Source organism: Entamoeba invadens, assembly GCF_000330505.1.
Source record: "Entamoeba invadens IP1 unplaced genomic scaffold scaff_1105074726713, whole genome shotgun sequence".
Classification (NCBI taxonomy): Eukaryota; Evosea; order Mastigamoebida; family Endamoebidae; genus Entamoeba; species Entamoeba invadens.
This window is the reverse complement of record NW_004443770.1, coordinates 429,334-457,233: the sequence shown is the minus strand read 5'-3', so window position 1 is coordinate 457,233 and position 27,900 is coordinate 429,334. Positions and strand designations below refer to the sequence as shown.

Below are 27,900 nucleotides of genomic sequence, written 5' to 3'. Positions count from 1 at the left end.
GAAATGTACACATACAAAATAGAATTCACTCCATCTCAACCGCCTTGACACTGTTGAGTCCTTGAATAAAAATGTCCACAAACCTTTTCGCGGCTTTTGGCACCTTCAACGTCTTCAAATTCATGCAAAATCCAAAGCACAGCAAATCGACGTTTTCGATCTTCGCGTTGACGGTCACCTCTTCAAGAAATTCACACGAAAGAAACGCAGAGGCTTTCACCCTCTTCAAGTTGGCAGGGAAGTGTAAGTCAACGATTCCACAGTACTCAAACGCATTTTCGCCAATTTCAATCAAAGATGTCGGAAGGGTCAGTTCCTTTAATGCAACACAACTTGAAAATGCCTTTCTGCCTATTCGTGTAATTTGATCACTCAAGACAACATGCCTGAGTTTTGCACAGAACGCAAAAGTGGCTTCGTTGATCTCAGACAAACTCGGTGATTCGACAACAAAACTACTTAATGAGGTACACCCCGCAAAACACCACTTCCCTAGTGTTTTCACATTGTGTGGAAGTTCAATGCTCTCAAGCATGATGTCGTCTTGAAACGCCGAATCCCCTATCACTCGAATTACAGGAGGAAATGAGACCTTTGAAAGGCGTTTGCATCCGTTAAAACAGAAATCTCCAATGGCCGTTACTGTCTTTGGAAGACTTAACGAGGGGATTCGGCTCGCACGAAAACAGTTACACCCAAGCTGGTTCACACCCGTTGGGACGTCAACGCCGAACCTCTCTCGGTCGTTTTTGGTATACATCACATTGCGACAGACATTGCCTTGGCCATTTTCTTTGAGAAAAGTCTTGTAATCGACGATGTTCCACAAAACAAACTTGATAATCCGCTTTGAAGAAATTTTGAAGTCGTTGTTGGAGTAGAGGTGCTGTGTCTCGAGGTGGGGGAAGAACTTCCGTGTCTTCGTCGAGATCGAAATCGGGTTAAAATGGAACTTCTCTGTGTTGTTTTGGAACTTTTTGCACACAAACTCCACGTTGATGTAGTCCTCGATCGAAGTAAAATACTTTGAAACAATCATCAAGCTATAACTGTCCAATCGAGACATTTGTTTTCACAGATTATCGGTTTACCATTAAGAAACAAACAAATTAAAAATTGCTCATTTTACTATAAATATTGTTTTTTTTATTATAATTGAATGTCGTAATGGAAAAGAACAAACAGAAAGTATAATTATGGAGACAACCGAAATGAAACGACGGGCAAAAAAATCGAGCATCCCACCAACTCGCTTGGAACTTGACGAAGTAGAGGGTTGGCCTTTGTGAACGAAACATAAAGGTCTTTGAGGGTGCAATCGTTAAACGCGCGAATAATAAGCGGATCGTCCAGCGCGAAGTTGAACATCTATTTGTCATTAGTTTTTCACACGAGCTACACGTGTAGTTTAATAAACACCATATTGTAAAAGATTCGTCTTGTGTTTCAAAAGAGAAGAGACAAACATTTGTGGGAAAAGTGTGTCGTGTTGCCATTTCGAATGTTGAAATTCCAAGGCTATACACATCAGAAGAGGCTGTTACTGCTCCGGTTTTCAGTTCCGGCGCCAAATACCTTGGGTCTCCGAGTTCTTCGATTTCGCAAAATGAACCAATGTTTTGAACGGAGTTGAAATCACTGAGCTTCACACGACCTCCGTCATCAACTAATATATTTTTTGGTTTAACGTCTCCATGAACAAGCCCAAAAGTATTTATTGTACTGAGACCCATCAAGACAGACCACACAACAAATAAAATTTCTTCCTTCGCCATAGTTCGCCTTGCGAGTATTTCCAACACAGAGGAAGTGTACAACGGCATGACAGCGTAAAAGGTCTGTTTGTCAAAATACATTTCATCGTACAGCGCTAGAAACGCCGATGTTCGGTACAAGAGTTGTTGGGCTGTTTTTTCTTTGAGGTACACACTCACCAACGGCGATCGTGTCGATGTTTTCAATGCTTTGTACGTCATGGAGTGTCTGTCAAACACCTTTTCGACTTTCCAGAAGCTTCCGAAAGAGATGACCATTCTTTCTGAGAACCTCTCGTAAAAATCTTCTCCTGGTGCAGGAAAATTTGCAAGTGCCTTGTTGTGTGTGTTAAAGTGGTGCATTGGTGTTGGTGGTGTGTTCATTTCCATTGCAACTGGGATGAAGTTGTTATTGAATTCCGAGACCGTGAGAGACGGTAATTTACTCATTTTTCCGGGCTCTGACATTCTCATCAATTGTGGACGGTTATTGCGCAGTGTCTGAGGAGAAAACATCAAAGTACTGCAATGAAAATCTGCAATATCCTTGCCTTTTATCTTCCTTCTTTCTTCCAAAACTCCAAAGTTGACAGAATGATTGTTTGAGATTGTGCAAATTTCCATTTTAACGCTTTAAATATAATTGAACAAAATTCGAGTTGTCTAAAAATCGGGAAATTTCAAGTTTATTAAATTGATTTCCTTTTTTTTAGAAGTTAATAATAATCATTGAAATACACAGCCTTAAAAAAAACATCAAAAAAATCATCCAAGAAAACTGAGGTGTTATTTTAAGTATTAATAATTAATATAAATTTTATTACAATCAATAAGTTATATTCATTTTTTTTTCAATTTTTTAAACAGTTTTTCATTATTACTTTTTCAAAGATAATTATTTTTCATTGGTATAGTTTTATTATATTAATAATAATTAATAAGATAATAACACTTTTATATTATACAATAAAATTCTAGTAATAATGACATTATTTTAATAACGACAAACAATTGATTTAACTCGCATCAAACTTCCATTTATTAAATGTTCAATTCCCGAAATTTTTGCATAAAAGTTGTCCAAAAATTTGTTTATGAATGGACAAAAAATCTCAAAAAAAACGGAACGGTTTTGCAAATTTGTGGACTTTTGAAAAAAAAGAATACTTTGAAATATAAAGCGCAAATGTTACAAAGTAATACACTGACATCTCAAAACAAAAAAGCAGACGAATGGATAGCAGACTCGGACTCGACTTATGCTGCTATTAACAACGTTATCCCGCGGTTCAAGACGATTGTCGATGCGTGTAATTCGTACGTTAAGGCGAACCAACAGATGATCAAGGCGGCAGAGGTCTTAGTTGCTTCGATGGAAGATATGGGGGATTGTGGACATCAAGACTTGAATGTGGGGATGCTCAACGTGGCAAACATGTTTTCGATGTGGAAGAACAATTTGATTGAAATAGCCGATCAGTTCAAACAGACGTCAACGTCACTATTGGAAGACGTCACGGCACTGCCAAAGGATCTTAACAGACTTGTAGAGTCATCAAAGAAACACAAGGCCAAAGCAAATGACGAATGGAAGAAAGCAATGAAGAAAGTCGAGTCAACAAAGAAGAATAAGAAACTGATGAAGAACAACCCCGACATGCTGAAGACGTGCGAGGAAGACGAAGAAAAAAAGAGGGAGGAGTATAGATGCGCGTGCATAGCTGAATGTAGAGATGCGTTGACTATGCTCAGAGGGTGCTACGGAAATATGTTTGATAAATTCAAACACATTTACGACGTGAAAGTAAATGCAGACACCAAATCACAACAAATATTCAACGCGCAACTGAAGGACATCAATGCCCTTATTAATGTCACCAAAGTCATTCCTGGAAAATGCAACACACTCTATTCGATGTTGGGCAACAAATTTATTGATGAGGCGTCATTTAAAAATGAAGCAAAAGAACTGCTGACAGAAGTTGGGATAAACAAGTACGCTTTAGAGCACGACGACTTAGTCACAAAATTGATCGAAGATGTGAAAACGGGGGTGGAGAATGGTAATTTCACGACGGATTACGTCCAAATGATGTTGAAGAGCGTCCCAGAAAGCTACATGCAACCTCCTGCCGAAGAAAGGATAGACGACATTTTGGAACCAACGGATGACAAGTCCAAAAACAGTGAAATGAAAAGTGAAGGCGATAACAAAGAGAAAAGGGAAACGAAAGAGTTGAAAACCGCCAAAAGTATGACCAACTCTTCTGTGACGAAACAGCCCAACCAGAAAATCTCTGTTTGACTTCTAGTGAATCGATAAATAAATTAGACGAATTAGGTTAGAACGCCACTTGAAATAAATAATCAAGTCAATTGATAAATCACACTAATAAGCTAGTGAGAGTGGATGTGAACACTTTTCCTTGCATTGTTGAAGTACGCACTACACAGCACTTGTCCTGATCCTTTTCTAGAAAGACATTATTGAAGGCGTTCATCATCGACTCGACTACCATTTTATTAGTTAATCTGACCACAGCCTTATAGTGTTCCTTATCTTGGTGTAAACAAAACAACTGGTCGTAGAAGCACGTTGCGTTCTTTTCAATGACCTCGACCAATTCTTCTTTGGTTAAAGTGAGAGGGATGTTCTCGATGATGATGACTGTTTTATTCTCGTCTACGTCATTCTCTTCGTTGAACCCAATGCCGCAATTGATCACCTTTTTCTCTTCCAATTTGATGTGTGGTGTTCCCACTGTTTCGCGTAAGAACGTATGTGACAACTCTTGTCCAACAATAGTCGGCTTTGGTAATGATACGATAACTTCATCCCCTTTACAACACACCTCCCCTTTATTCTTTAAGTACTTATCAATGAGAATAATCATCTCTTCTGGTGGAGGAAGTGCAATTAAGTCGTCTTGGAGTCCAATGGCTCTCACAGCAGATGATAACAGTCTTTGTCGTATTCCACCCGGTCTGCTTGGTTCGAGCTTCAATCGTTTCCCACAAAACTCTGCATGGTTCAGTGCCGCCTCTGCTTTTGCGGCGTCGCGCAAGTCGAAAAACTCGACGAACTTGTGGTGCCTTTTGTTTGGTGTTTCTCTGATCTCTTTGACATCTCCGTATTGCAAAAAGAGTTGTTTGATAGTCTCATTGGTACAAGAAGCGTCTAAATTAAAGACTACAAGAGTCCCTTGGTTCTGTTCCGTGTCACTTAACACATCTCGTGCAATAGCATATGATACTTTGAATGTCGGGAAATGCATCTGGACCGCTTTAAACATTTTTTTCGAGACTCGGAGATCATAGAAAGATATTAAAACAAAGCCAAGACGAAGCTCTTTGTCGTAAAACTTCTTGAGGTCCGGAGACGTCACAAAGGACTTCAACGAGTCGACGGAGGTCTGAGGCACATTGCAGATGTATAAGATCCGACTTGGGTGGTCTCCGTATTGGTATTCATGAAGTCCTTCCAACTCACTTTTTGTACGAAGGATACTGTTTGTTGTATTGCGTGGAGTGTTTTTTTCACTACTCATCCCTCGTTACTCTTATTATAATGTGAAATTGAGTACTTAAATACAACACATTCACTTTCCTTCACTTTCCTGTGGTATTTACAAGTGTTTAATTTACTTCTTTTGTTGGTAATATTTATAATATAACTATTAATAAATTTACTATTTAAAATACTTTCTTATTTCATTGTTTTAAAAGTGAAATAATCAATGGTATTCCACTATACGAAAAAACTCGTTAATTGATGTTGACAAAACTTCTATTTTAAGAAGTGGTTGCCAAAGCCTAAAGAAGAAAAAAAATATATCCCCGAGATCTAACTTAAGTCTTTCTTTTAATACTTTGTGATTTATTATAAAATATATATTATATGGATAAAGTCTATAATCGTAACGTCCATTCCCAATTCCATTAATTCACATTCTTGTATGTGAAATTACATTAAATTTCTTATTAATTTCATTTGTATTGTAATACCCTAACCACTAACTATCAAAAGTGTTATATCGGGTGTGAACTCAACCCGATGGAATAATAAAGTCGATGCAAACTAACTAAATACACAGAAGCATTTACGAGTTAAGAAAAAAAAGAAATAGGGTTTTAAAACCCTAAGCCATCAATCGAAAGCCACTTGCCAACCGATCCAAAGAGCTATAATTTATAGTATCCAAAACCATACCAGAGAGGTTGGTGTGAATTATCTTTGAACTTCAAAACACAATGGGAAAAATCCACTTACTGAATAAGACCTGGAAAGTGTTTACAGAGATAGAGAAGAGTTTAGCGACGAGTGGTGTAGTTATAGAAGACCTAATAGCGACGATACCTTCTGGTGAAGAGTTTTGGGGGGTCTATGACGCAATGGGAGACCTCACGGACATGAAAGTTGGCACGGAGTTATACTTCCTTAAAGGGGATTGTCGTATTGCAGACAACTACCGCAAAGTGATTTTTCATTTCCCATCAACAGACAAACAGTCGTTCAACGAGGCTTGGCTCAACATCGTTTGTTCCATCGCAAAGAGTCCATTACTACATTTAATAGTTCAATGATAGTAACAAATAGCTTCTCGGGTGTATGGGGGAGTCGGTTGACTTCACTGATCAAGTCAGAGGTGTTTTGTTCTCATGTAGACAAGACTATAAAGTGACGGTCTTCCTTTCTCGGAGCTGCGATGGTGATGTCCCTAAAGAGGTTGCACAGTCCATGAAGTACACATTCGATATCAATCCAAATGTAAAAATTAGTTACTCAAATACAAAGGGAATCGGATTGGTCAACCTTTAGGCTCTACGTAATTTAACTTCTTAGACTTGATAATTGTTTAGTTCATTTATAGTTCAATTACTATCATAGTAACCTATAAATAGGTTACTATTTATTTACTAAATAAATAGTAATTATAATTGTATAATTATTATAATAAAATTATAATAATATTTATTATTATTATAATTATTAACTAAATAGTAATAATTGTATAATTATTATAATAAAATTATAATAAATATTAGTATCATTATAGTAAAATATAAAATAGTAATTTAACTAATAATAAACTATAAAACAATAATAAGAGTATTTACTTTATTTCAGTAGGTTCTACATCTTTCACTGCAATCTTTTTTATATCTGACGATTTCGTCTTGCTTTGTAACAGCTTGACCGCCTTCTGGATTTGGTCCTTTGCGTTTTCCAAGACGATTTCCTCGAATTTTGAGATTCCCTCAATCTTCTGCATTTTCTGGATTGTTGTGATAACGTTTGTCATATCGACTTGTTCAGACACCAATTTGTCGCAGGTCTCTTTCACGAGTGTTGTGAATGCTTTTGTTGGTGTACGCCCACCCAATTTACTGAGGATATTCAGACATTGGAGGACCAATTCTGCGATGACTGTACCTTCTGTGTATAAATAGGACACCAAGAAGACTGTTCCGAGGTATTCGAACTCGTCGACGGCATTCAAATCTTCACGCTCTTGTTTGTCATAGACGCTTTCTCCTTCGACCTCTTTCCGTGGGATTGGGGGGTGTGAGAATTGGTTCTCTGCCTTAGTGAGGAGGAAAGCGGTCATATCAGCTGCAAGGTCTTTCTTAGCTTCCACCTGTGCCATTGCTGTTCTCACTTTCACAAAGAACTTGACATACAAATGGACGTACCGTCGCTCGTTAATCGCGTTTTTGAAGAGAATTGATAACATCGTTTCGACGTCCTCACGGGTACGCATCTGGAGGACCATTTCTGAGGCGACTTTATCTATAGTAATTTCTGTTAGTTTATTAAACCATTGGCGGTACATAGCTTTCGACTGATCGACGTTAATCAGTTTAGTTTCTTTCTTCTTTTTAATAGTAAATTTCTTAAAGGCTTCATATATAGAGTCTCTTGCTCTTATTGTGTTCGCTCGGAAGTCCTTTAATTCTTCTATGGAATAGATCCACTGCGGGACTTGTGGCGTAGCAGACTTGACTGTAATAGGCAAATCAACTCCAATCCGATCATTGTCGTCTTCTTCATATTTCTTGTCATCATCTTTAGGCGCAGACTCTCCAGCACTGATCCGAGTCGCTGGTCTAAAGAGTTCGACATCATTCGAAGTCGTCTTATTTGAAGTAGAAGTAATTGGGATGTCTTCTTTAGGAGCTGGTTCTCCTTGTGAGATATGAGTAGCTGGTCTGAAGACGTTGTCGTCTCTTTTCCTTTTACTTTCAGAGCCTGGTGGACTATAAAAAGATTTCAAAAGATTTTCCTTAATCAATCGTTCTTGTTCTTCTTTGTTTTCGACCTTTTCAGTCTCTTTGACTGGTTCCGGTGTTTTTTGTTTCTTTCTCGGGACAAAGACCGCGTTCTTCTTCACGCTGTCCAAAAAGTTGAAATTCAGTGGCGTCTTTTCTGCAAGGACTGTTTTCGTCCCTTTTGTGTGTAAATGGGGGAGATCAGCAGAAACTGCAACTTTTGGAAGAGTGAACTCTGGCGTTGTAGGTGTTTGTTCACGGTCCTCAGGAAGGCCACTGAACAATTTGACTGGTTTTGGCGCTTCGATTTTCTCTGTTGTCTTTTTGCGGAATACAAAGGGTTTTGCGTCGATCTTGAAACAAGTTGGTTGTGCGCTTTTCGAAGGGATGATAGTTGTTGCTGAGTCAGTCATAATGCTTTCGAGTTTTTAAAGTTAAAGCAAATAGGTAAACATCTGCTTTCAAAATAATTAGGGTTTAGTTTTTCGCCTTCCAAAAGTGTGTTTTAACACTCTCTCAATCAAATTTTTTCTATTCAATTTCATAAAATTCGCTTCATTTTCTTTGTTTTATACCTTTCCCACTGTTTTAAATGAAAAATTACTCGTCTAAAGTTATACCAAAAAAACAGGAGTCTTAACCCTACTTCGAAAGATTTGATATCCACTATTCCTGTATTCCTCTTCTTATTCAATTGAATCAAACAACGAAGTACTATACACTCAATTGCACCTCTTTTAGAAATTGCCGGCGCCTCTTCTATTAGCGGCCTCTCGTGCTGCGTCCGCAAAGTTGACGCACTTCTCTATCAGGAATTCGCGGAGTAATTTTTTCGTGACGATGTACTTATCTTTTCTGAATAAAGTGATGAGGTGGTCGATATCAATAGCATTATACAGAAGAATGTCCTCATAAATTGGTTGACTCTTAATCCACTCGACAACTTCTCGTTTTGTATGGAATCGTTTCCATTTCGAAGTCGTGTGTTTCGTATCAAACAGACTTTGGTCTTCAAGTTGTGACACAGTGACTACTCGTTGAATTTTGTCGTCTTCAATACACACAGCTTTTGGTGGGACTTTTCGACTCTTCAAATGTGATTTTGTTTCTTTTTTTCTCACGTGTTTACTTTCCCCATCATCAATATATTTATCTTGAACTAGAGGACTTCTCAGTCTCTCTTTTCTTTCATCTCTTTTCATTCCATTGTCTTGGGGAAGACATTCACCACTTTTAAAATGTTCATTAGAAGGGACATTATGATAACTAAGAGCATTAAGTCTCCTCTCTTTCTCTAAATTCAGTCTCTTCAATTCGGCATCATACCAGATATACACTTCAAGCTTCTCTCTCGTCATTTCCGCATTACTAATACCTTCATTGCTGTCTGTTACATTCACTGCATTCCCTCGTAAGACTTTTTGTGTTACACTTGGACTGATTCGGTCATTTTCTACACATGAAGACTCCATTTCCATCGCTTGGCTGCCATTTTGGGAATTCCCCGATACCAGTGATTGGTCTTGAATCACTTCAGCAAGTGTCTCTCGGTTGAATGTACACTTCGATAAGATTTTGGAGACTTCAGACTCATTTCTCTCTTCCTCCGTCATCACATCTTTTTCTTCTTTATTAATAACTTCCTGAAGGACTTGTTGCGTGACTGTTTGAATAACATTCGGAATAACATTTTGACGCCCTTTGGGGTTTTCATCGTGTTGTGTTAAACACGGTGATTCTACCAATTGGACAACATCGTCTTCCTTCTTCTTGAAAAACAAGGGTTGTTCGTAGAGTAAAGAGGACCTCATTTGACTCTCAGAACTATTACAATTGTTTTGGGAATAAAAGTCGTCAACCATAATAAACCGCTTTTGCTCTTCTTCCATTTCGAAACATTCGTGCGTCTCTTTCCGAAATTCTATTGGCTGTGACGGCCGAGGTAGAATGAAGCTGTTGTCCTCTACACTCGACTCGGTTGGTATAGTTTCCTTAATAGTTTTTTTACTAGTATCTATAGTTCCAGACGCAATAACGATTGGCGATTTCTCGCTAGCGGTCTGCTTTATTGGGGTATATAAAGTGTCTGCTGGAACGATTTGGGAAGGGGTCTGTGTGTGCGGTGGGGTAATAAACCTTTCTGGTTGTGGGACGATAAGAATAGTATCGTTATTAGTATCATTATAGGAATTGTTATCGCAGTCCGGTTCTTTATTCTCATAACTCTGTTGTTCAATACCGTTGAGTGGAGAGTGCTGGGATGAAATGTGATCCTTTGTTTGTTGTGATGCATTTGTATTGAACAGATTGTGTGCCAAAAGTTCGGACTTGTCGCCATAGAGTTGATAGCCTGGACCCAACTCCTTTCGTTTCTCTCCATCTATTTTCCCAACACAAACGACTTCAGGGCTTTTGGAGCGATCAAAAGTCGGTTTATTTAAAACTACGGATATAAAATCTTGATCCGATGAATCATCGTGGACTTCACAAACTTCTGAAGAAATATCGATCTCGATGGAGTTAATTGTTTTGGTTCGTGGAATATCCATGGAAGATTGAGCTTATCTTTTGTTATTATATTATATAGTTTTGTTATTATTATTTGTTGAATTTTTATTCTCTTTACATTGGCTAGATAGTATAGTTTCATTGTCTTTAATAAATAATTAATAAAAAAATAATACTGTATGAATAAAATACCATAATATATATTTTTAAATAGTTTATAAAATGGTTATTATAATTATAAAATAAATAGTTACAAATAATAATACAAATAATAATTGTTATTAAGTAACTTTTTTTTTCAAAGTTCAAAAAATCTTTGAAAATGTGTTGAATTATTAATTCCAAAAATAACAAAATAATTATTTTATTTTGATTGGCCAAACAATCTTAAAAACAATAACTCAAAATAATAATTTTTAATATAATAAATAAATAATTCATTATAGTTTCTTATACTTTCATAAATTTGACATTTTGTTGAACATTTTTGCTTAAATACATTTTTTTTCAATTGACATCTTTGTTCAATATCAAAAATAGACTCACCCGAAAGTTAATTAATTTTAATAATATAAATAACCATATATATTTGATATGTTTTTTTATGTAAGTGAATTACATATCAACTTCATGTTCGAAGGAGTAGATTTTTCATTATAAAATGAAAGTATATCAACTTTGATTACAAACTTCTGATCAAAGTCAATGGAACAGTTTACGAGGTATTCTTTTCTTTCTTCTGACTTTATTAAGCCAGCTAAACCACTTCAACAATTAAACATAATACCACCAACACAACTGAGTCAAGACCCAATAAGAAAACATATGAAACTTACAGGAAATAACCTTCTTGCTTTAGAGCAATTTGGAAGTTTTCAAAAAAGACTCAGAATTAACGAATGGATTGAAACTCTTCACAATGAATCACCAACATATCCACATCCCTCTGTAATTTGAATGCTTTAAATCTACTATTATGTATAGTATTTCTATTATAATTAATTAAAATCAAATATTAAAAGTCGAAAATCATTCAGACCAATTTTTTTAATCAGAATAAAAAAAATATTCAGATTATTGAAAAAGAACTTTTTTAATTTTTGTATATTTAAAAAAGTACTAAACAATACTAATTTATTATATTATATCTATAATTTTTATTTTATATTATAATTTAATTACTATATAATATGATACAAGATTATATCCATTCACTATCTTTAAATTATTATAGTAATAAAACTATAAATTTATAATAATAATATATAATTATTTCAATCATATTAAACTAATAAAGATCTGAAACCAGTACAACTCAAAAGATATGTCGATAACTCCATTAGAACATCCCCTCTCATCTTTCAAATATTGTCCGAAATGTGGCAGCCCAGAATTTGTAGTTTCAACATTTAAGTCGAAGAAGTGTAATTCCTGTGGGTTTCACTATTTCTATAACGCCGCCGCTGCGTCGACTGTTTTTATTCGCAATGAAAAAGATGAGGTGCTGGTCGCCACACGAGCAACGGAACCTTCAAAAGGCACGTTAGATATCGTTGGAGGGTTTGTTGATTTTGGTGAGTCTTTTGACACCACCGCAGTTCGAGAGACTTTAGAGGAGACGGGGATTACAATTCAACAAGACAAACTAGTCTATCTTTATTCTCTTCCAAACAATTACATCTTCTCGGAGTTTCTTGTGTCGACATGTGACGCATTCTTTGAATACTTCGTTAGGTCTGATATCACATTCAAAGCTGAGGACGACGTCTCTAAGTTACAGTGGATAAAGATAAATGACCTTCAGCCCAACCTCTTTGGCTTGCAGAGCATCAGAAAAGCAGTTGATCTCTATATGCAACGATTTTTCAGTTCAAATCAGGGCAGTACCTCAAACTAAGAGTTACTAGTAAAAAGAACCATAAAAATTACTAAATAAAAAATGAAAGATTTTGATGACCTTTAAATTTCAGAGTTTTTTTTGGCGTCGATCCTCTTTTTTAATTCTCTGTTTTCTCTCATCGCCGTTTTGAATTCTTTGAGCAAAACGTCCAAGTCGTCCTTTGACAAATCTTCGGGTTTCATTTCAAGGAGTTTTGGGATGATTTCTTTTCTATTATAGTGGAGTGGCGTTTCGGCATAATAATCTGAAAACGCGATGGGATTGAGTGTTTTCTTTTTTGCTCGAGAGAACAAAACGTCATAGTCTTGTTTTGGGATGTTTAACTTATCGAATCCCAACGTGGCCAAATACCTCAACGCTGCGTCAAAGAACTCCAAAGTGAGTGTCACGGGTTCGTTTTTGATGACGTGGAATTCTTTGATGTATTGGAGGTTTGAGTGTAAGAAAGGTACATTTGATTTGAGGAGAACAAAACTCAACAGCTTGACGGCAATCTCCTTGTCATTTTTATGAATGAAATGGAATACTATAGTTTCTATAATATCTTTCACGCACTGAAAAATCTTCAATTTCTCTCCAGGAGATCTCTTCATATTCACTTCCCTCACGATGGACCCCACTTCTTCAACTACACTGTCTTCGTCGTGTTCGATGAATTCTAATCCTATGTTTTGAGGCTTAATGAATTGTCGGGACAAAATCATCTCTTCCAGGCGCTTATCTTTGTCGCGACACTCGACAGGCAATTTCTCTTTTGGGTTATTCTCATAACTTGGCGGCCACAACTTTTCATAGAGCGACGAGGTGAATATTGTTTCGAGGCAATTGGTGACGGTCTCGGCGTGTTCGGGGAAGTCTTTCCACAGCTCGTGTTGTTGGATTTTACTGAGTGTTTTGTCGATGACGTTGCGCATGAAGATCCCCTTCTCTTTAATTTCAAGAGTCGCCGAGACATTGGAGTACTGCGAGAGTAACGTCTCAAAGTGTTTACATATCCCACTCATTCGTTTATCATTAAACCGCTGCAAAAAGAGATTTCCGGAGTGTTCGATGGGTTCTGTAGGGTAGAGGTACCACTTTGGAGTCACTTTCTCGGGAAGAGTCTTGTCATTGTGTGGTGAAGGAGGATCAAGACGGGGAGTCACTGTTGGCTTCTCGATCCATAGAAAACCAGGCAACAATTTGTCATTTACCCACCCCCAAGAACAGCCATTATATATCAACGGAGAGTCAATAAAGATGACACTCATCTCTCCAAAAGGAGTCTGTAAAGGACTTTCCCCGAGAATTTGGATCTCGCGTTCTCGTCTCATTAACACATTTGGATCTTTCAAATTGGCGTAGAAGTGGTCTGGAAAGGAGTGAAAGAGATCGGGCATAGTCTTCCAAGGGTTCTTTGGCGTTTGATCGGCAAAGAGTGCGATAGCCGTGTCGGTGATCTTCCCGTAGAGACCGTTGAATGTCACAAAGTGTTGTTCACTCGGATGTTTCTTGATCATATGAGTTAAGAGAAACTCCGGTGTGATGGTCAAAGGCATTAAAGGAAGGGTTAATGTAAAGCCGTGCTCTAAACATGTCACAACGGCTTGAAGACCTATTTTGTCGCTAAGAAGATGATGAATTTCGGGAGACGAATTGATCTCTTTTGTATTACTGATCTTCGAGACCGGAATATATGGCATATAAAATTGCTTCGCAAAAGACACCATCAACTCTTCAAACACTTGCTCAAACGGTATTTTACTACGAAAGTCTATTTCAACGGGAGGAGAAAGAGAACCAGAGACCGGAGTTTCGGTCTTTTTCCACGTCTGTGGCGTCGTCGACATATGTGGGAATCAAAAGATCTGTGAAACTCTTTATTTAATATTGTATAGTTTCTTTATTACTTTTGGGTATATCTGCATTTTACTATCGATATTACTAGTTTTAACTATAAGATATAAGAATGATGAAATAGATTAATTAGTAATATATTAATATTATAATATTAGTACAGAATAATTGGAGTTTTTAGGCGAAATATTTTTTTTTTAGTTTTACTTTTAATTATAATTTTTTGGGTAGACATATAATTATAACTTAAATTATAATAATATTAATTGTTATTAATATTTATAATGTTATACAAAATTAAAGTTTATAAAAAAGATAAGAAATTTTGAGTATTATAACTACTTTTCCTGTTTTTCGATTGTTTATTTTGAATATCATAACACACAAAATAACAACTGAAAAAAGGAAAAACAATAAAAAGTCGATATAATTCTCAGGATAATAAGTCAAATTAAAAACTTAGAATTTTTCAATCAATGACAAATAAGCTACTGTAATAAAAAATATTTATAATATAAATATAAATATAATATAAAAATTACACTAAATAAAAAAATAATTAAAATAAAAAAATAATTGTGAGAATAAATAATAAACACTCCAGTTTTAAGTCAAAATGAAAAACAAAGAACACAAACCAATAAAAAAGTCACACAAAATGATGTTTTGAATACAAAAAAACATAAAGATTAGAATTGGTGGAAAGAGAAGACAGAAAAACGGTAAAAATTGAAAACAAAAACATTCAATTTTCACATTTTGGTATAGGGAGTTGGATTTGAGCGATCTGTTGATGCTGGGGTTTGTCATGCTGACTGAGTTGATTTGTGTGTAGAGGACATCCCTCGCCAGGGTCCTTGAGTAAAATCCGCCGGACCGTTGAGCAAGGTTTCCGCGGGAGGCAGTCATCGCTTTCGATAATTTTCCGACTCGGCCTGTTTTTGAAAATGAGCATCTTAGTTTCGTCTTCCTTCATAAACAATTTACTACTGTGGACAATAGGGCTTGAGTGTGTGACTACAGGTACAGCACTCATTGCACTGCGGCGAATTGTCATTTTGAATATAGATCTAATTATTCACTTGGAATTTGTTTTTATTATTTTGTATTTATTTTTTATTTATGTTGATGAATAAAGGGGTTGGAATTCTCAGTTGTAAATCCATTTCTTTTGCTATAGTTCACCTCTTTCCACAAAAAGAGAATCATCAAAATCATTTTATAGCATTTTTAACTAATGTTATATAGTTTGTAAGTTATTGAGTTCATTTTTGAGAACAAAACGAAAAAATGGTATTTGAGGTAAAAAGAATAAAAATCAAAACAAACTATGAAATTGGATTTCAAAATGAAAAAATAAATAAAATGTTGTTTAATAAACAATTTAAGATGAAATTAAATCGTTTACTTGATGCACAAACAACATTTTAATTATGTTTTTTATAACACAAAATAATGATAAAATGATTAAATTATTTATTTTTTAAATATAAATAAAAACAATAATAAAATAATTTATAGTGATCCATTACTCACTTTTTTTTTATTTAAAATTTTTATAAATTATAAAATAAGAATTTATTAAAATAAAATTTAAAAATATTTACTTAGTATTAAAATTAATAAATTAACTATAATTCAATATTTTATTTAATTAAAAATAAAAAGAGCATGAAAAAAAAACATTTTAGTAATATTTACTTACACATGACAATTCAAATCTATAAAAATTGAGATATTAGACATATAATAAATAAATACTAAAATTACCAATACACTAATAAAAATTGTCAGAACTAGAAAAAATGAGATAATTATGTTGTTAACTCTTCTTTTTATTATCGCGCTTATACCATCTGTTTCAAGTGTAGGGAACGATGTCCCAAAGTATTACACATTAAACAAATATATTAACAAAGCACTACTTCCCCTCCAGTCTGTAATCAAAGACGCCGTTTGTTCCTCCATTCATTTCTTAATTACTTAATAACATTTTAATAACATTTTAATAACATTTTAATAACATTTTAATAACATTTTAATAACATTTTAATAACATTTTAATAACATTTTTAATAACATTTTTAATAACAAAAAAGATTGGCGTTCCGACGATCCCTCTCCACCCCGAATATTTCCACACAAAACCAACACTTTCCTTCGATGAGAAAATCCCTCAAACCCCCAGCGAAAGACTTCAATACTTCGAAACACTTCTATCAAAGTCCTTCATCCCAAAGTTCCCGTTTCACCCAACTTTCTTGGGAAAGGACAAAGTCCAACCACACCCACATGCATTGATTAACTCCAAAAAGTCCAACGAGTTTAAAGAGACTTTTAAAGACGCTGCAGACACATACTCGGACGTTCTTCTCTCAGTTGATCGAGTTTGTTATAACTATACTTAAACTATAATAAACCATAATATAAACCATACTCAAATGCTTATTGATGAACAGTATAACAGTTATCTACTGCTTTATCTGATGGGGGTCGAAAACGACAGCTTCTTTCAAGTTGTTTTTGAAGATGCTTTCAATTACGAAGATTACAATTTGTTGTTGATATTAGGAGCGATGTCGGAGGAAGACAAAGTGAGTGATCGAACACGGAGTTATATCTCGGAGCACAGTCACGACAACAATGAGTTTGCTGGTGTTCTCTATAACACCTCATATGTCTATGGAAATACCACGCTAGCAAAATCGTTTTTAGAGGCGTGGGAAGTGAAGAATGGAGTGGAAGATGCTCTAGAAATTTTGCACAAAGACATGGACTATAGCGATGCAGCCTGGTTCTTTTATGCAACCCTCAAACGTTTGTTTCTATGTTGTGTTTAGGACTTATTGTAATGATACAACCACGTAAATAGGAACTATCTCTTCAAATACCATTTAATAGTTTTATCTAGTATATATCTAGTATATAGAGATATAGATATGTAATAGTTTTTTCTGATATTATAACTAGTTCATGAATAGTAATTAATTATAATACTTTTATTATTCAGATGGAGTACTTACAGAGTAGGGCCTGTTAATACCCACACCTACAAGTTAATACGTAACTTTGTGTCGTACACAAAGAGCATTGAAGCACTTCCAATTTACATTCAATGTGCCAAACAAATGAACATCCCAATAGACGAACAATTGCAGATTGTTGAACAAGTGATGGTGGAGAGTTATCTTCCCTTCTTCCTTTTAAGTGATTTTGCTCAGGAATTATACAGTAATGGCGACTACAAATCCGCTGAAGTCATTTGGCTTTATTTGGGCGAAGTTGGCTATTCTCAATGTACCATGAGTGCCGTTTCAATGTTGTCATCTCGCAAATACGACTGGATTCTTCATATATCGAAGTATGAAGATATAGTTCTCCGCCTGATATCCACAGCAAACAAGAACAAAGAGAGTCTTGCGTTACGAGATCTTAATCAATTGGATGGGTGGGGTGATGCTGAAATCTCGAAGCTCTATTTCTTTATTAATAAAACAGAACAAGCCGTTTCTTATATCAAGAATGCTGCTCAGAAAGGAGATTTAAGTTCTCTCATCACACTTGCAGTGATGTACCAATATGGGTGTTATGTCGAGACAAATAAGACTCGTGCACTCAACTACTTAGACGACATTTCTAAAAACTCGACGGGGCTTGCTGGTGTGCTATTACACATTTCATTCACACTCGACACGTTGATGGACTTTGTATTCGAACACTACATCGTCGTGATATTAGGGATACTCACATTGTTGGGGACTAAAGTGTATGTCAAATGGGGTTCTCCTCTTTCGCAGTACTAAGGTGTATATTCACTAATTTATCATTTATAATTTATAATTAATTCAATCAAGACTTCATAGCGTTGTAGTACTTTGTTCGCGACTTCATATTCTGTTCTTGTATGGAACGGGGTGATGCGTTTGAGTCACTTTTTCTAACCAATGAACTGTTTGAAGTAAAAACTTTTTCAATCGTTCACTTTGTGAAGAAGACTTCTTGTGTAATGTCATAAGATTTATGTAAGAGATGTATGGGTAATTTTCTTTGATTTTTTTAGCTTTCTATTTTTCTGTTTTGTGTGAGTTCCTACAAATTTCTTTTGAAGGGAATGAAATGTAAACGATAACAATTTTAAAAACAAAAAAGTTGATAACAAAATTTCAACAATCTTTGTGTTTAAAATATTCAACAAAAATACTTTAAAAATATTCTATAATCTATTAAGTTTTTATCAACAATAATTATGTTTTTAGTCATTTCAATATAATTAAAACATAATAATTTGGTGATTGATTAAGTTTTAGTATTTTATCAATAGATTAACATTTAAACTGTAGATTAATTAATTAAAAATAATGATATTTCACACAAAATATATTAACAACTAAATAAAACTATAATCATACTATTTTTGATAGAAAAGAAAAAATATCAACAATATAAATATAATTTTAACATTAAAACAAACTTTATTATTTGCATCGATTAATTATATTTGAAACACCAATATTTTGCAAATAACTTTAAAGTTAAAATTTTATTATAATAATCCCGTTTTTTATTAAACAATAAATTATAAAATAATCGAAAAAGAAGATAATTTAATTTTTATTCATAAATTGGACACATTAATTTCACCTTCGTTTTCAAAAATCAAGCACGATAGTTCAAAAGTTCAAAAATAGCCTTAATTGTGTTATAGTTCGTGATGATTTTCATAAAACATTATTATAATAACAAACTAAACGAAAAGCCCATTAAGAATTATTAAGCACTTTTTCTTTATAATTATTTGCCTAGTCGCCCAAAGAAATTTTTGAGTTCTTACAAAATACTTCATTTAAATTATTTACTTTTTGAAAAATCTTATTGACTCTTTAACGACCAATAAAAACCACAAAAACAGTACAAAATTAATTGAAATTTGATATGCTCTTTCTCTTAGGCACTTTAAGGATGTCTGCGATCCTTTGGTCTTGGTACACCAACACTGAGTTCGAAGGTTTGCACGCCGTTTCATTAAAGAAGTTGCAGAGTGCCTTTCCTCTCTGTGCCATTTGCGAAAGTGACATGAAAAATGTCCCATTAAAGAAGACTTGGTCGAAGTATTCGATTCTTTGAGTGTTCTTCGAGACCTTTGACAAGTGTGAATTAAAGAAGAATCCATTTTCAGTGAGGATGTCTATCAAGTAATTGTTTGTAAAGACGTGGACGTTTCTGTTATAAATACGAAGTGCTTTGACTCTTTCCGTCTCTGTTCGATACGAATTGTCAAGCAAGTTCTTGAACCGAGTCTTTACAAAGGAGCCAAGCTCGACAACTTCATTGCCAAAGTCAAGAGACACAACTCGTGGTATTTGTTGCGTCACATTCGACTTTTTGGGCGGCTTCTCGACAGTCAAAGTACAGATCTGTGAAGCCAAACCTATGAGAACTGCTAGTTGAATAGCTTCTTGGTTCCGCTTCTCACGACTGCACTGGGTTTTGAAAGGCAGGGATGCGTTATTAGTGAACAAAAAGTGTGTGGACATCACCAAATTTTGAGTGTGGAATGTGATTGAGTTCAGTTCGCCTTTTATAGGAGTGGTAGATTTTTCACACGCTTTTTTGGCGGCCGATTGGTGTTTTTTATTATTGGATTTCCACCTCGTTACTTTTATTATACTAAATGTATATTAATGATTTACTTTGAAAACGACTCATTTTGTTTTGGGAATGATGATGGGGTAAATTATTGGTTTTCTGTTTTTAACGTTCGGCACTTTCAATAATCTCTTCCTCTGGTTCTTGCATTTCAACCAATTTTAGTGGGAATATCAACCAAAAGACAAAGTTTGGCAGATATTCCAAAAACGCCTAATGATTTCTATAAAAAAAACGCAGGCCTATTTTTACCAATAGTTCTTTGAAAAGAAAAGTACAGAAATAATCCATAGCAACAACCACTCATTTTCAATTAGCTTTCTTTTGAATCTTCGGCAGTTTCTCAATATTGTCATTACGTGAATTGTTGGTCTTCAATTCTAATTCAAATTATGATATATTATAGTTTGATTTAGTTAACATGTGTTATGTGGTTTGAATCAGTTGTTGTTCCGTCACCCAGAAATGTTAAAGATGGTATTATACCATATTTCAATAATATTTTTGTTACCTAATTATAGTATTTTCAAAACAATTTTCAAAAATCTACTTTTTGAACAAAATAAATTATAGAAATAACACAGCAAAAAAGAGTTATAAAATTTATAAAATACAAAAGACAATCACTCAAAAAAAAGAATCGAAAAAATCGAAAACCAAAGGGAAAATTTGCTTATTTTTCGTTGAATTTTTAGGAATTTTATTACAACTTTTTGGATAATAAAGTATCGAATAATGCATTTCGCCGAAAGCAAAAATTTGTTCAAAAGAAAATGCGCTAATTCACAGTTTTCGAGTTTTCTATACACATTTTTTTATATTTTAAGTCAAGTTATAACTATTTTTTACACATTAAAAAAGACAACAACTATTAAAAAAATCACATAAAAGTAACTCTTTGGTTTGTTTTTAGAACAAATCATTTTTTAAAGAAAAAATCTCTTTTTATTTACAAGTTAATTAATCAATTAAATTATTCCAATGAAATTTTTATTAATATTTTATTAATCACAAATTAAAGATATTTTCACCTCTATTTTTTTACTTCAATGTATATTTTTTGGATTGAAAGGCAAATGGTATATTTTGGTGGAAACTATATAAACATTGTTCAGTTTTACTCCAAGTGTTGTGAACTGATAAATAGTCATTTCAAAGTTATTTTCATAATTTATTATAAAAAAGTTATTAAAAAAACACCAGAATAGTAAATGTATCGTTTTTTAACACTTAAGTAGTGACAACAAGCTTGTTTTTTCACAAATTATTCGACACGATATCTTGACAAACATTTTCAAATTCTCAATAACCAATAACCCGATGATGACACGAAAAATCTTGAAACCGTAACACAAAAATATAGTTTCTAAATTTGTGTAATTATTTTTCAATTAAGGAAAACCATTTTCGCAAAAGCATTTCCATCATCACAAAACCTTAATCATTGGACAATAAAAATTCCTAATTTCATTGTGTCTTATTTTACTTTTACGCTCGATTATCGCTAATCGAGATGTTAAGAAAATAACACCGTCTTTTCGACGAGTCAATGTTTTCATTGAGTTACAATTAGAGTGCCCAAAGAAATGATAAATCACCAATTAATATAATGTTTTTTATATCACAATTAATATTTCTATAAAAACATGTTTATTATTCTAATCCCTTAACTAGGGACTTAACTGAAAAGTATTGGACACTCCGTTACTATCCAAATCAAAAAACAATTTTCTTCTTACGGCACACTTCGGAAAAAAATGTATTATTAGTTACGGTTTCGCGTCTCATAATTACGCTTTTTTGAATTGTCGACCGTTGGAAGTGTCGTTGTTCATCAAAATAGTTTTAATGTTACATTTGAGAGTATTTTTGTCGTCCCAATAATGCTAGTTTTCAAAAATTTTGGCTTTGAAAGCAACAATTCTTTTTAAAAACACTATTTTACAACAAAAGTAAACTTAAAAAATTGCAATTACCGAAAGTTAATTGTTTATTTGATTAATTTATAATGGAGTATCTCGTAGTTGTAGTATTTCACAATTTATTGTCTCTCATATTCCCTGGAACGACCCATTCGATGTCGACATGGCGGACGGACCTCTACCCGGCAAACTCATTGCTTTTAATCCTCTCCCCGATGCCCCACTTGCTTTACTTTCGGCTATAAACTGCAATCCCGAGTCGGATTGAATAAATGGGAAGATGTTACTTGTCAGTTCAGACGGTATCTCCAACTTTTTTGCAAAAAATGGAAGTGTGTTTTGAACAAAAATCTTCGACTGAACAATCATCGCATTTGCGTTTTCGATAAACCGCAAGATCGCGGCAGTGTCCACCGTGGCTGTTGGGGAGTTTGCCTGTCTTTCCAACTCTGTCAATATAATTTCGTTGTCCTCGACCAACTTGTGTAAATTTGACTGTTGGTTAGCCATTGTATTTTGCATAACCGAAAATGTGACTGGACTGTGTGGGCGGTACACCCTTGGCGATCTAGAGTTGTTCGTTCCGATCATGATTGAACTTTTAACGTTTTGTAGTGGTTGGGAATACGTTGTTTGTTGGAATTCGTTTGGTCGGAACTGTGACTCGGTTCCTCCCTCCTCTTGCACAGAGTAGCGTCTCCTCCTGTAGCCAGAAGCCTCACTGCGAGTAGTTGATGGTAGACATACGTCTTTAGTCCTCGGACTATAACACGGTTGTTGGGTTTGTTGTTCTGCTCGTTGGAGGTAGAAGGCCTCATTTTGACAGTATTCATCCCAAACGGGGCGCTGTGCGTTAATATGTGTGAAATATTTGTAAAACACATCACAAAATCCCTCCAAACTTTATGACTTAAATGTTTGTTCGTTCCATCGCTGTGATTCTGAGATTTTTGTGAAATGTTGAGATGTAAAGTGGCAGAACGAACAAACGTTTAAGCGTTAAAGTTAAAAAGAATTTGTGTGTAAATGGATTAATTAAACCTTAAAGATATGTTTGTCGAAAAGTACAAACAAAAAATTAACAAACGGAATTTGGGGGAAACTGACACCACTTAATCCGCGATGTAATTTGCTGAATCGATTTTGTCGGAAACCTACCTGATATTTTCAGAATCGATGTTATCCCATCAAACTGTTGTCCTGTCTGTTGCATCCTTGATATCAGTTATAACCAAATAATTACGCACGGTAAAATAACAACAAACTTGAAGAGCTCCTCGTCCAAAGTTTGTTGTTCGTTTTTCGTCCACTCACACCTGCCGACTGTATCATTTTTAATTAAATTGTGACTCGTTTTGCTTGACATTATTTGTAATTTTTTTATAGTTCTATTTAGTTTTTTGTTTTACATAATTTTAGTATTTAATTCCATAAAAATTTATAACGAATACTTCAGATATCGTGTTATTCACAGATTTTTTTCCCGATTATCTTAACGTTGCAAATAACCCAACTATTTTCAATGAAAATTTTAAATTATTATTGAATACCTTAAACTATTTGTTTATTTAATTAATATTGAAAATGAACTTTTCACAAAAATGTTTTATATAAAAACTTTTTCTTTTCAATCATTAAATCTCAATTTAATATTGAATTATATATAATTTAAACTATAATTATCTCAAGTTGTTTTTATTGGAATATAATTTATTGTAATATAATATTTTTACTATATTTTAATAATAAAATTTTATGGTTTATCAAATTATTATAAATATAACTATATTTCAAATATAATTTCATTATATTATGGTTTAATATATTAACAATAATCTAACAACAATTAAATTATAGTACTTAATTTAAAACTATACATTGACCATATAATGATAAAAACTTTAATAGCTGTTCGGCGACTTTATAGTCCCTTTGAAAATCGCCGACTTTTCAGTGGTCTTAAAAGTCGCTGACCTAAATATTTAGTTAAATAACTATTCAAAATACCATTTATCATGTAAAAGATATTGAAAAAAATAAACCATATAAATTTAATATAATTATTATTAAAAAAAGAAATGAAAAAATACCGTCCCAATTATATCTTCTCAAATCATTTTTTAAATTATATTTATATGATTATAATATAACAAATTATAACAACTATTGTGTTTTTACACATTTTTGAGACTATAATGAATATGATATAATTTATTAAAGCTAATAATTATTTAGTTCTAAAAGAAGTCGGCGACTTTTGAAGGGACTCAAAAAGTCGCCGACTTCCCAGTAATATCATAAGTCGCCGAACAGCCATAAGAGTAGAACAAAACATATACCTTATGTATTATATCATATAATTTATGAAGTTATTGATAAAGTATACTAAAACATATAAACAACAATCAATAGTATCAAATCACATTTGTATCTGCACTTTTTGATTTTGGGATTGGTGCGTTACACCATTGTTGTGTTGGTTTCGTTTTGCACTCTTTTTCGAAAACCTTGCAGATTTCACTTTCCATGGGACTCATCACATTTCCTCCCAAAATCCTCATGACAATACTGTTAGCATTTTTGGATCCCAAAAACGATAAATATCGTAACACGTGAATCGTGACCTCAATATCTTTTCTCTCATACACTTTGAGGCTTAACATTGTTTGGGCGAAACCCAATGCCTTAGAGATTTTGTCTGTCATTTTGTCTTCACTCATCATCTCCATAAAAATTCGTTTTCGGTCGTGCAACTCTTTGAGGCAACTTTGATTTTCGTTTTTGTGTGTTTCGCTATTCTGTGCAAACGTCTTGATTTGTTGGTCCAACGTGGCTGCATACGTTTTGATAAGAAGATACACGTTCCGCGCTTTCGTTTCGACCTCGTTAAGTTGAAACGTTTCGCTGGAATTTCCCGATTGATTGGCCTTTTTAGCGACCAGTTCCATCTCCTCATAATTTTGCTCTTTTTTCATCTCATTAAAAAAGTCAATAAAAACGTCCTCGTAATTCTCTTCGACTAAACGCCTCATAATCTCCCACCCTTCTTTATTTCTCCCCATTTTACAGAGACATCGCGCTTCCAACATTTGTGACTTTTTTCGTCCCAACTCTGAACTAAATTTAATCAGTCCAAGACAATTACACAAGGCAACCTGCCCTTGTCGTGTTCGAGACGTACTCACCAACTCCAATACCACTTCCGCCAAGCTCTCAATAGCTTCCATTTGAAGTAAAGTGGCGCCTCTAAGTAGCCAATAGACTTTATGACTAAAAAGAAGACTTTTCAATGGTACTGAGTGTTTGGGACGCTTCACAAAATTACTGGGTGTCTTCCCTATAACACGCTCAGAAGGCATTTCCGCGGGTTTGGAAGGACTTTCGAAAACATCAAGAAGATCATTCACCGACATGACATCATCGATTGCCGCTGCATACGCTTGTACCATCTCGGGGGTATTTAACACCTCGTAAAGAGCTACACACGAAGCGCCACACCCCATAAGAGCTAACTCAATTATCTTCTTCACGGCGTACAATGAACTTCGTTCTTTCGACAGTTGGTACAGCGACAAGTTCAACTGCTGGAGGCTCGTCCCCGTTCTCATGAACTGCACAACACGACGTTCTTCACTGTCGGCGACGTCTTTGTAGAAGTGACTTAACACGTTGATGCAATAGATGTTCTGCTCTTCAACACTTGAGAATTCATCGACGGACTTTGACGGTTGCGTTGGAGTGGTAAGAAGAGAATATAACGAACTGTACTTCTCATACTCAACTTGATTGTTTTTGAGGAGAATCAACCCATTAATGAAATTCGACTGCGTCCCTTTCCCACAGATCTCCCACTTCCCAATCTCAGCATCGACAGCACTTGATATGCCACAGAACAAATAAATCATCTCAAACATCATCTTTGCACTCACACTCGTTTGGACGTTGAACGATTTTGGCGTCGAACATTTACTGAAGATCTGCCCAACAACAGGAAGTTGGAAAGCAAAGAAGGAAAGGACTGTTTTGAGCTCGAGATCCTCTGCAGACGTCTTTGTCTCCAAATCGCTACACAACTTCTTCAACTCTTCATAGATCCGAAACTTACAGTACGCATCACCTTTCTTTCCTCCTTTCATGTAATAGATGTGAGCTGTTTTGTAATCTTCAATTGAACGGTAATACTCACCTATCAAATATTCCTCTTGACCACTCCGAGGAGGAATCTTGCACTTCACACTCGCTTTCAATTTCTCGACTTTCTTCCGAACGTCCTTCCCATCAGAAGTTCCCACCAATATTTCAAATGCCAAGTCATTTAGGCCATCGGACTGTAATGACTTGATGATCATTTTAAGACTCTCAATTGTGTTGATGGCACCAAAGTCATATTTGTAATTCGCTCGTTTAATAAGAAGCTCCTCGTTTTTACTTCGCTTGATGCATATCTCACACCGGTTATAGACCTCGTCGTCGGTGAGTCGATCGGTTGGGGTGTCCTCACAACACTTCATCACAAAAGTCTTGACAAAATCGTCCTTCACAACACCAAAACAGAGTGTCTTGGGGAGAGAAGTCACTGCCTGCTCAAGTGATATTCGGGAATAGGCCAACTGAATAGTTCGACCGAAGGAGTAGGTGTCTGCCCGAGTTGAAACAACTCCATTTTCTAAGAGGAGTTCCGGTGCCATGAAAAAGGGGGTTCCTTCACACTTGCAATTGATCTTGTGGTTACCGATGACCCAAGCCAAACCAAAGTCCGCTAACTTCGCTGAACATTTTTCCTTGTCGAGACTCATCACTAGGATGTTCTGTGGTTTGACGTCGCGATGAACGATTTGTTGTGAGTGGATGAAGGAAAGTGCAGAGGCGACGTCTCTTAAAATGGTAAAGAGAGTACAATTGGGGATATCGGCGTACACTTTATCTAACGAGAAAGACGCTTCTTCGATCACTAAATTGAGATGGGTGTTCTTATAGAACATTGCCCACAACGTGATGATATTGGGGTGGTGCAGCTGTTGCAACAACTCCGCCTCTTTCGAGTACTCTTCAGTCTTATATTCCTTCACTACGGTTCGGTGCGACAAGTAACACGCGCGATAAATATTCCCCTCTGCCCCATTCGTTATTTGTTCATACACTTTCAAATCCTTTGAATCTGCGTCGATGAAAATCCCATTTGGCGAAGCGATGCATTTGAGGTCGACTCGATACAAAACATCGACTTTCCCATTCGCTTTCACATACACTGCTATCGTCTCAGACCCAACTTTTCGTGGGAAAATATTGAACTTGTAATATGGGGAACTTGGCATGAGTGTTGCGTTGACGGGACTTAAGTCGAGTTCTAGGGTTTGTAACACTTCAGAGTGTACTCGATAGATTTTTATATCAGTAAAGAAGTCCGGAGGAAAGCGGAGTATGAAATAGTTCTGTCGTCCTAATTGAAGGTAATTGAGCGTCACGTTCCATACTTTCATTTCACCATCTTCTACTAATTGTTTCCTCGTCAACTGAATAACATTTTGCATCACTTCAATCACATTTTTCATCGTTTGGTGTTTGAAGTTCATTGTCATTTAAAACCAACTGAATTACTCATGAAAAACAATTCCTATAATTGAATGGTAATTAAATTTATTATTATACTATTTGTTCTTTACTATCATTTTATTTGTAATAAATAATGTATTATTAATTATTATTAATTATTTTTTATAAATTATAATACATTTTTTCTAAACAAACTTAAATGTTATTTAAAATGTTTTTAATGAAGTATTTTTATTATTACATGTAAAAATAGAAATGTATAAAAAAATGAAAATTGGGTAGTTATAATAACTTTATAGTAATTAAATAGTATTTTCCCCAATTAAAGTTGATTTGAATTATTAAAATACAAAACACATTCTAAATTTTATGTATTTACCAATTATGAAGATTTGCACTATGATTTCCACGAATTGACTCATGTACAAAAAGACATTAGAAACCCGAGAAATGAGTTTATAAATAACGAAGTCTTTTACTATTTCTTAAATAATAAAATATACGTTTTTTA

General features: G+C 34.7%; 13 protein-coding genes across 13 annotated transcripts; 4 read left to right on the top strand and 9 right to left on the bottom strand.

Moving 5' to 3' along the window:
- Positions 1-25: 25 nt before the first annotated feature.
- On the bottom strand, positions 26-1,066 carry EIN_430840 (hypothetical protein; the record flags this gene model as incomplete). Its single annotated transcript, XM_004262001.1, has 1 exon — positions 26-1,066. The coding sequence occupies one exon, from the start codon at positions 1,064-1,066 to the stop codon at positions 26-28; it is 1,041 nt and encodes a 346-aa protein (XP_004262049.1).
- Positions 1,067-1,194: 128 nt separating this feature from the next.
- Positions 1,195-2,222, bottom strand: EIN_430830 (hypothetical protein; the record flags this gene model as incomplete). The annotated part of the gene is made up of 2 exons (XM_004262000.1): positions 1,195-1,368; positions 1,467-2,222. The coding sequence occupies 2 exons, from the start codon at positions 2,220-2,222 to the stop codon at positions 1,195-1,197; spliced, it is 930 nt and encodes a 309-aa protein (XP_004262048.1).
- Positions 2,223-2,940: 718 nt separating this feature from the next.
- Positions 2,941-4,059, top strand: EIN_430820 (hypothetical protein; the record flags this gene model as incomplete). Its single annotated transcript, XM_004261999.1, has 1 exon — positions 2,941-4,059. One exon carries the CDS (start codon positions 2,941-2,943, stop codon positions 4,057-4,059), a length of 1,119 nt encoding a protein of 372 aa, XP_004262047.1.
- A 79-nt stretch (positions 4,060-4,138) lies between these two features.
- On the bottom strand, positions 4,139-5,302 carry EIN_430810 (hypothetical protein; the record flags this gene model as incomplete). The annotated part of the gene is made up of 1 exon (XM_004261998.1): positions 4,139-5,302. One exon carries the CDS (start codon positions 5,300-5,302, stop codon positions 4,139-4,141), a length of 1,164 nt encoding a protein of 387 aa, XP_004262046.1.
- Positions 5,303-6,005: 703 nt separating this feature from the next.
- EIN_430800 (hypothetical protein) lies at positions 6,006-6,573 on the top strand (the record flags this gene model as incomplete). Its single annotated transcript, XM_004261997.1, has 2 exons — positions 6,006-6,290; positions 6,352-6,573. 2 exons carry the CDS (start codon positions 6,006-6,008, stop codon positions 6,571-6,573), a joined length of 507 nt encoding a protein of 168 aa, XP_004262045.1.
- A 295-nt stretch (positions 6,574-6,868) lies between these two features.
- EIN_430790 (hypothetical protein) lies at positions 6,869-8,437 on the bottom strand (the record flags this gene model as incomplete). Its single annotated transcript, XM_004261996.1, has 1 exon — positions 6,869-8,437. One exon carries the CDS (start codon positions 8,435-8,437, stop codon positions 6,869-6,871), a length of 1,569 nt encoding a protein of 522 aa, XP_004262044.1.
- Positions 8,438-8,761: 324 nt separating this feature from the next.
- Positions 8,762-10,573, bottom strand: EIN_430780 (hypothetical protein; the record flags this gene model as incomplete). Its single annotated transcript, XM_004261995.1, has 1 exon — positions 8,762-10,573. One exon carries the CDS (start codon positions 10,571-10,573, stop codon positions 8,762-8,764), a length of 1,812 nt encoding a protein of 603 aa, XP_004262043.1.
- Positions 10,574-11,856: 1,283 nt separating this feature from the next.
- EIN_430770 (NADH pyrophosphatase, putative) lies at positions 11,857-12,429 on the top strand (the record flags this gene model as incomplete). Its single annotated transcript, XM_004261994.1, has 1 exon — positions 11,857-12,429. The coding sequence occupies one exon, from the start codon at positions 11,857-11,859 to the stop codon at positions 12,427-12,429; it is 573 nt and encodes a 190-aa protein (XP_004262042.1).
- A 62-nt stretch (positions 12,430-12,491) lies between these two features.
- Positions 12,492-14,261, bottom strand: EIN_430760 (hypothetical protein; the record flags this gene model as incomplete). The annotated part of the gene is made up of 1 exon (XM_004261993.1): positions 12,492-14,261. The coding sequence occupies one exon, from the start codon at positions 14,259-14,261 to the stop codon at positions 12,492-12,494; it is 1,770 nt and encodes a 589-aa protein (XP_004262041.1).
- A 1,823-nt stretch (positions 14,262-16,084) lies between these two features.
- On the top strand, positions 16,085-18,071 carry EIN_430750 (hypothetical protein; the record flags this gene model as incomplete). The annotated part of the gene is made up of 4 exons (XM_004261992.1): positions 16,085-16,222; positions 16,368-16,655; positions 16,728-17,085; positions 17,299-18,071. 4 exons carry the CDS (start codon positions 16,085-16,087, stop codon positions 18,069-18,071), a joined length of 1,557 nt encoding a protein of 518 aa, XP_004262040.1.
- Positions 18,072-19,184: 1,113 nt separating this feature from the next.
- On the bottom strand, positions 19,185-20,270 carry EIN_430740 (hypothetical protein; the record flags this gene model as incomplete). Its single annotated transcript, XM_004261991.1, has 2 exons — positions 19,185-19,935; positions 20,215-20,270. 2 exons carry the CDS (start codon positions 20,268-20,270, stop codon positions 19,185-19,187), a joined length of 807 nt encoding a protein of 268 aa, XP_004262039.1.
- Positions 20,271-21,965: 1,695 nt separating this feature from the next.
- EIN_430730 (hypothetical protein) lies at positions 21,966-23,202 on the bottom strand (the record flags this gene model as incomplete). Its single annotated transcript, XM_004261990.1, has 3 exons — positions 21,966-22,682; positions 22,924-23,050; positions 23,102-23,202. 3 exons carry the CDS (start codon positions 23,200-23,202, stop codon positions 21,966-21,968), a joined length of 945 nt encoding a protein of 314 aa, XP_004262038.1.
- Positions 23,203-24,250: 1,048 nt separating this feature from the next.
- Positions 24,251-27,388, bottom strand: EIN_430720 (serine-threonine protein kinase, putative; the record flags this gene model as incomplete). The annotated part of the gene is made up of 1 exon (XM_004261989.1): positions 24,251-27,388. The coding sequence occupies one exon, from the start codon at positions 27,386-27,388 to the stop codon at positions 24,251-24,253; it is 3,138 nt and encodes a 1,045-aa protein (XP_004262037.1).
- Between the last annotated feature and the right edge of the window lie 512 nt (positions 27,389-27,900).